Genomic DNA, 8,321 nt, shown 5'->3' on the forward strand with positions numbered 1-8,321 from the left:
AAAATACCTTAAAGTGTCCAAATACAATTAGGAACCACTGTAATAAGCAGGTAAAATAAGTAGATACAAATAAGTTTAGAGAAGCTATTACACTTATTAAACCCCACACAGGGTTTTTCTTTTCTGAAGCATCTCCATGCTTTTCTTCCATTCCCAGTGTGATCCAGAATGAACAGGGCTGTTGCCACCTGCTGGATATTTCTCCTGCTTTCAGCATTTCTGTGCGATCAGGTGATATCCAAAGGTGGCAGGGGAGGAGCCAGGGGTTCAGCACGGGGCAGCGCCCGAGGAGGCCGGACATCCCGCACCCGAGGCTCCCCCGCTGTGCGGGTGGCAGGGGCAGCGGCGGCCGGGGCTGTGGTGGCGCTGGGAGCTGGAGGATGGTACGCGTCGGCTCAGCGTCGTCCGGATGACAACTCAGAGCACGGAGATGATTACTACAATAACAGAACAGACTGGGAGCTCTACCTCGCCAGGACATCAAGCGCAATAGTGCACGATCCCACTAAACTTTCCACTCTGCTCTTACCAATAAACTTTGTGATGTTCTTTGCCCCTTGAGGCAGTTCAAGACAGTTCGGCACAGCTTAATAAGCTGCATATGTATGTTACTGTGCAACACCTGTTTAATAATGTATACTTTATTGCACAACAAAGAGGATATGAAGATAAAATAAAGATTCAAAACCTCTATTTAGTTTAGTAGACATTTTAAGAATAGGATCTGAAAGGTTAGACTGCATAGTTAGCTTCAACAGGAGCATTAGTATCTATACAATGATAGACTACTTAAATTATGCTGGTTACATCATGTACTGGATGGCAAAATACTGTGTTGTTGTGCTGCTGAATCACCATTGTTCTTGAGATTTACACAAACGTGAACCTTTTTATATTAACCTCTGTCTGTTTAATAATATTTATGTGCACATTAACTAATAATTGTACATAGATTGAAAAGACATGCTGTAACACTTTTAGAATAAGAAAACTTCATTCTGTACCTGTACTTCCATTGATGTGGGTATGAAAACATCCCGTTTTTAAATTTCTACCTTAGTCATGCTTTGAACATTTGATGTATTGAAACCATTTTGTCTTTCAAGTAGATTTTTTGATAACCCACAAAACAATGTGAATGCAGTATGTATTAAGTGCACATGTGTTTAAAAACCCTTAAGAAATTAAAGATTTTCTTTTCTTTTATAAAAACACTACACAAGCTCTGTTTGCCAGCTGTTAGATAGATTTAACAAATTACAATTTTAGAAATCAAAGCAATTACACGCCAGATATTTTATAAAATGAATACATTAATTGTGGGGAAAAAAACAGATGATGTAATTTTGTGAAAGTAGAACATCTAAATGTTATATGTAGTTTAGTGCTGCCATTTGACTTTTGGTTGTAATCTTTGGTTTTCACATACAAGACACCAATGCGTATCAAATTAAACTGAATAATTTATTGTAGTTGCAATTGCAGTATTGAGAAATCAGAATCAGAATGAGCTTTATTGCTAGGTATGTTTACACATACGAAGAATTTGTTTTCGTGACTGAAGCTTCCACAGTGTAACAGAATGACAGTGACAGAACAAAAAACAGATAATAAAAAATAAAAATAGAACAAGTAAATAAGGAGTAAAAATATACAAATCGACAATTGTATGTACAGGTATATAACAATAGACAGTTGTATGTACAGGTATATTATGTGCAAATTGAAATGTAGACCGAGTATGTGTGTTAGATAAATAAGTGTATGAGTGAATAAATAGTATGTGTTCCACAGTTATTTCCACAGTTATAAGTGTTCATGAGATGGATTGCCTGAGGGAAGAAACAGTTCCTGTGTCTGGCCGTTCTGGTGCTCAGTGCTCTGTAGCGTCGACCAGATGGCAACAGTTCAAAGAGGGAGTGTGCTGGATGTGAGGGGTCCAGAGTGATTCTGCCAGCCCTTTTGCTCACTCTGGATGAGTACAGTTCTTGGAGAGAAGGGAGGGTTGTACCAATGATTCGCTCAGCAGTCCGGACTACCCTCTGTAGTCTTCTGAGGTCAGATTTGGTAGCTGAGCTGAACCAGACAGTTATAGAAGTGCAGAGGACAGATTCGGTGCATTGAAATAATATTCAATGCACCTTTTATGACAAATTCACAATAAAAACAAAGACATGCCCCAAATACCCTGTGCACCACCTTTTAATTAAAACATTAAAAGTACTAAGTGCTTCTCTTATGTGCTCAGTGTCTTGAGCATACATACAGTAAGGTCAAGCTTTCATTGCATCAGTTACAAATCAGCCATTTAAAACACTCTCAGTCAAGCATAACTTTTCCAAGTTCTCCTTTCCGAAATGCTCTAATCGTAGGCTGCTGCACTGTAGTCTGGTAACTGGACGGTGATGTTGCCTAAACAGTTGATGTGTTATTGATTAAATATATTCACAAAAAAGTGAATGCTTCAACATTTGAAGAAGTTCAAGCGAGGTTAGTTTTGATTGAAATCGCTAAAAGGAAAATTGAGTGGCTTGAATGAATCGACTCACCAACTCCAGTGATGGCCTTCACACGCTTGGTCTTGCCAAGGTTCACCGCTATACTCTTCAGCACATGTTGAATATCATCACAAGGCTCTTCAAGATTGTACTTTTCAATGTAACTATAGAAGAAATGGTCACAATCATTGATTACTCTACCGTACATTCTGCTTTCTAAAACAAACAACAAATGAGTGTTGCTGCTTGTAGATTTTCCAAAACATCACTTAAATCTTTCCAGTCTGTTCAGTGAAAAAAGCAGATAATCTGCAATGACATCCTCACCAACTAAATGGTCCAAAATGGTACCTGTTTGAAAAGGAGACACCATCATCACCTTACAATAATAACATTATAACAACTAAACATTAAGATTTGATTAATTTCTCTGGGTTTTTTGGACTTACCACATAAAGCAAGTTTCATTCCTGTCTAGTCTAGGTGGCAGGACTCCTGGGGTGTCCAGTAAGGGTGTCTCACAGGCCTAGTAAAACAAAATTTCATTTAAGGTGTGAACGTGTGTGAACACATCAACCCAATTGAATCCATTAAATGATTATAAAAGATACCTGAATTTTGGTCAGGACAGCTTTTGTACTTCCTGGTTCCCCTCCTACTTTTGAAGCTTTGCCTGACAGCAATAAAAGTATCCCATGTTTAAGCCTTCTGTCTGATTGTTAAGATTAAGTGACTGCAACAAGAAAGGTATTTTGCAAAGCATAAAATAAATACCTTTTTTCAAATATGTTCTCCTTATTGCATTAATCAGTGATGATTTCCCCACATTTGGCACACCAATGACCATCAGACAGTAACTTCTGTCCTACACATAGACGAGTAAGAAATTCAGAAAACTTTATAGTACAATGTAAGCTATTGAAATAATTGAAACCCACCTCTTCTCTGTGAAAACGTGACCCACTTTCTATCAATTCTGTCACAAGAGGAACAATCTAGAACATAAGACAGTGAAACACAATGTTTAAAACTATAAGGTGCTAGGTTTTCCAGTCTTTTATTTAGAAATATCTGATGTAACGTCTGACACTGCTCACCTTTTTTTTACATTCTCATCTCGTTGTCTTAAACAGTCTGTAAACAAAATATTCCTCACACCTTCTCTCTCGAGCTGCTTCAGAATACTCTGCCAAAATGAAAAAAAAACCTGTTAAATCCTTTTTTTTTTGCATTTGCAAGACAGTTTAAATTGAACGCAATAATGAAATGCATAAGATTATAAGACCTGCTTTTTTGACGTGTCTGCCAGATCCATCTTGTTCAGTACAAGTATGTGTGGCCGGACATCAAGGCTCTCTTGAAATGAAGGATTTCTTCCAGAAAAGGGTATGCTGGCCAGTTAAAGAAGGTCTTATAAAAATACTGTGGTTTAATCATTTAAAATGTGCTTTCTCTGCAAAACAAAAAAAAAGGATATTCTAGCATCATGGATCTCTATAATGTAATCAACCTTCCTTAGACTGGCTCTCATCTGCTTGAGTCCTAACAAGAGAAATCACAATGGTGAGCATGTTTCTGTAGGACAAAATCAGCTTTGAATCTCAAATTCTGAGACACATGAGAATAGATTTAGACATCTACAGCACGTTTATTTATATCTGATTGGCTCAAATAAGATGAATAACGAATGAATGCTGAATGATTAAAAGCACTTGTTCCAGATGTTAACTCAATTAAACATTTATGGTCCCCGTAACACTAAATTATACAGATTTAATGGTTTTCAGTGTATGTAACGCACCTTTAGCCATATGTCCAGGGAACCAATGCGCCACCTCTCGCTCACCAAAGGCAAACACTTTCCTAAACTTGGCAGCACTGAGTAAAGAATTATAAATCCTCATCGTAGCCGCCCAGTCATCTGAATACAGAACGAATTTGCTAAATAAAGACCGCTACTTGCTAACAAAATCGTATAAACTAAAGAGCTACTAAAGATTTCAAACAATGTAGCAAGTCTCACTCTCCTACAGAGGCCATTCTTCTTCTGTGCTATGACTGTACAGAAAGAAACGCAATCATCGCCACCTACAGGATTGACAGGGGAACCACAGAGCGTCCACCCCCCAAAGTTCAGTAGAGGCCTGAATTGTTTATCATGAATTTGATGGTTTTTACAGCCATTACAGACCATATTCATATACAAATCATGCCTTTTCTCTTTCAGTATCATTGGAGCAGTGAGAACTGGGTGCTTCATGTTGTACATGCTCCGAAACAGTGGCTTTAAGCAGTCTGTTTGTGATCAGAGCTTCTACTATGGGCCTATAAGCAAGTTCTGGGCTTGTGCCTTTGTGCTGAGCAAGGCCCCAGAGCTAGGTGAGCCTTTTCTTATTCATTTATTTTGGGATAAATCACCATAAATTACCATTGTGTCATCATTTACTCACCCTCATGTTGTTCCAAATCTGTATGACATTCTTTTGTGTAACAAAAAGGAAGATATTTTGAAAGTTATAATGAAAGTCAGTGGGGTTCAAAACAACGCTGGACCTGACTTTTATTGTAAGGACAAAAAAAAATACAAATTAACCCATTTTTGTTGCTAATTGTTGACAATTTTAATTTTTAGGTTCATTATGTCTTTGTTTGTAATTTTGCCAAATAATTGAACATGTGTTCTAACCCTTTTTGCACACATCCTCACTTTATCAGGGGACACCATGTTCATCGTCTTGCGCAAGCAGCGGCTGATCTTCCTGCACTGGTATCATCACATTACCGTGCTGGTGTACTCCTGGTATTCCTACAAAGACCAGGTCGCCGGTGGTGGCTGGTTCATGACCATGAATTACACCGTGCACGCGCTCATGTACAGCTACTACACTGCTCGAGCTGCTGGAGTCCGTGTGCCGAAACCCTGCGCCATCATCATCACTTCCTCTCAGATTGCTCAGATGGCCATGGGGCTGGCAGTAAGTGCACTAGTGTACCAATGGATGCAGGATGGGGATTGCCATTCTTACATAGATAACATAGTGTGGGCTTCACTCATGTATCTCAGCTATCTGCTCCTCTTCTCTTCTTTCTTTTATCAGTCTTACATGAAGGGTTCAAAACAAGCCACAAGCATAAAAAATGACTGATATACAGCCCTGAGGTTTGAATACAAGATTTTATTTCTGATGGTTTACCTTATGCATATTTATTTCATTAGGTGAACAATGAATGTGTGTGTATATATATTTTTTTTAAACAACAGCCAGACCGTAATAGCTGTGTCTCGTGCCGTTTCAGGGCTGTTATCTGTTCATTATTTTCTAGTTTGTATTAGCTGAGCAAAGCGCATCAAATACAACTCTTGTTTTTGCTGTTGAGAACTTAAATGGTTTTGAAGAACTTCCAGGCACTTTTGGAGGGTGATTTTAAAACCTATGGGTCCTCTATGACTTCCCCCCCCCCCAGTCTTACAGGCCACAGGTTTCTAATCTTCAAAAGTCCATGTTTGTTTACTCTTTGGAGACTTGATAACATGGCCTGAACCCAGCTGAAACATATGGTGTATGTTGAAGCATGTGCCAAGATCCTTGTAATCTGTGCTCCTCGTCAAAGAACAAGTGAGAAATTTGTCAAAAGATTCCTAATGTGAATGTACAACTTCACATGTTTCATTTGGCCACCCTTTCTAAATTTCATCCATGCTTCCCTGGGTGTGTAGGTATTGCATACTAGTTCAGTGTGTCCACCTCATGATGTCACAGAAACTTGAATGATCTGTGCTGACTGGTTGGACAGGATCCCAGGCATTTAAATTGGGCATTTTTAGCTGGATTTCTCTGAAAGGACGACACCCATGTTCTCGCTCTCATTCTGTGCATGTTTCTGTCATGAGTTCACTGCAGCTCTTATTCACTGAAGTTACAGTATGTAAAACCAGCTGAAGAACGATTGATATAAGACTCTTTCACGTTTGAATAACACATGGGAAGAGTCCGTATGAAATGGCTCTTTCCTGCTTTTGTGGCTGTACTGATTACTGAATTTGTGCTTCACAGAACCATTAACCGTCCCTATAATGGTGTTTGTTACTTGAGCCATTAATTAAAATGCACAGTTGTATTTGTATTTATCTTGTATATCACAGTCACATTTGGGAATTAATGGTTGTGTGGGTATTTATTTTTCCACTGAAACTACAGTGATAATGTTTCCATCTAAATGGTCTTTTAAAAGATCTTGTATTATGTGATAGTAGAGAACAATCCTTTGAGAATATTGAGTGGAATTATGCGCTCTAACATAGTATCATCTGAAATGTTGCTGCTACGGTCCAAGCTTATTTATTTTTTTTCTGTCATCTGGTCTGTTCCGGTTCAAGACTGTGAAAGAATTGCCTACTTTTGTATTTCTGTTTAAAGGAAGTTTTGATTAAAAGATTTTATGACTTTTGTCTTAAAATATGTTGGAGATGGTAGCCATATAATAACTTTGCTGCATTAGGAACCGCAACGTTGAATGTAGTGGCACTAGCCTACATTACAAGGCATAGTTTACTACTACTGTATTTTTAAAAAAGGAGAATAATGTAATAAAGGTGCCGAATGTAAACATTTATCTTTCCTACCTGATCATCTGTACAGGTTCTTAGCTGCTGTGAAGTAATTATGATTATGTATATATTTTTGTCATTAAAACAGTTTCTGTAGTTTTGTGTGTATCATTCTGTTCAACTTTTCATAGACGGATGTTAGCTGACCGGTTTTCTGAGCTAAGCTGGCATATTTTATGCATACATACTTTAGTTGTTATGAGGAAGTTCACACATTTCCAGATCTGTGATAGATGTAAACCTAGACTATGTTGATGTTGTTTCTTTTCTTTTCAATCTTTTGAGTTTTTTTTTTCCCTTTGGTAGAAGCTATAGCTGCGGAATGATGCGGAAGCCTCTTCAGAAATGATTGATTACGTTCTTTAGACTCTGAGGTTTTAATATTCAATACCTGTAGTGACAAAAACCCTCTCAGTAAATATTCTGGGCCCATTTTTCCACTAGCAGACTAAAATGTGGTTAGGCGCTTAACAGCCATATTTTGACCCCAGTATTTTTCATGACTAGCCAGTCAGTAACTTACCATTTAGGTGACACTTCTCATCGCCCTGCTGGAACCGTAATGATTTGCTCGAGGGTATAGCAGCGGAGATGCTGTTAAATTGAGATCCTATTAATTCTTCAGTGCCTGGTTCTTCCCTAACACATGATCAATGGATTACGAGGGTGTAGAAGCATCTAACCCGGATTAAAAGCCTAAAACCGACTTTTCTTAAAAACGTATCCCTCAATTCTGAGTGGTTGATTGGAATGTTGTTCCAGGATCAACAAGGACGGTGAAATCACGTTCACCCCACACACATGTATGGCCATCATTGTTTGTTGCTTTTGCCACTTGCAAGCTCAACGAATGATGAGAGAACCGAGTGCTGCAGTGATAGTGTATTTCGGAGACCAACCGGGACGTTAGCTTTACCCTGGTTCCCTAGATGGAAACCCTAGGAGTTTTTCATGGATTTGGGATTAGGCTATTGCAGAAAATAAGCTCTGTGACCAACCCAAGTTTATGATTCTTTCACGTTTTGTTCATTATGACAATATACACAAATGAACACATCTTTTATGAGTATTTTGAAGCCTAAATACAATAATCAGAAGTAAAAAGCTATAGGCTATACATGATCTACATCACAGTTGCATGACTTCAACGTCACCAACATTAGCCTATAAAAGCTTATAATACCCAAGGGGGGGGGGGGGGGACAACGGATGTA

The 8,321-nt window shown here is 38.5% G+C and overlaps 1 protein-coding gene and 1 pseudogene across 1 annotated transcript; one reads left to right on the forward strand and one right to left on the reverse strand.

Annotated features, from left to right (window-relative positions):
* Positions 1 to 2,057: 2,057 nt before the first annotated feature.
* Positions 2,058 to 4,609, reverse strand: LOC107555323 (mitochondrial ribosome-associated GTPase 1-like; annotated as a pseudogene).
* LOC107555311 (elongation of very long chain fatty acids protein 6-like) lies at positions 4,553 to 7,203 on the forward strand. Its single transcript, XM_016238070.1, has 3 exons — positions 4,553 to 4,558; positions 4,688 to 4,877; positions 5,214 to 7,203. The coding sequence occupies exons 1-3, from the start codon at positions 4,553 to 4,555 to the stop codon at positions 5,642 to 5,644; spliced, it is 627 nt and encodes a 208-aa protein (XP_016093556.1). The 3' UTR covers positions 5,645 to 7,203.
* Positions 7,204 to 8,321: the final 1,118 nt, after the last annotated feature.

Source organism: Sinocyclocheilus grahami, unplaced genomic scaffold, assembly GCF_001515645.1.
Source record: "Sinocyclocheilus grahami isolate Dianchi unplaced genomic scaffold, SAMN03320097.WGS_v1.1 scaffold531.1, whole genome shotgun sequence".
In the NCBI taxonomy this organism is placed as follows: domain Eukaryota; kingdom Metazoa; phylum Chordata; class Actinopteri; order Cypriniformes; family Cyprinidae; genus Sinocyclocheilus; species Sinocyclocheilus grahami.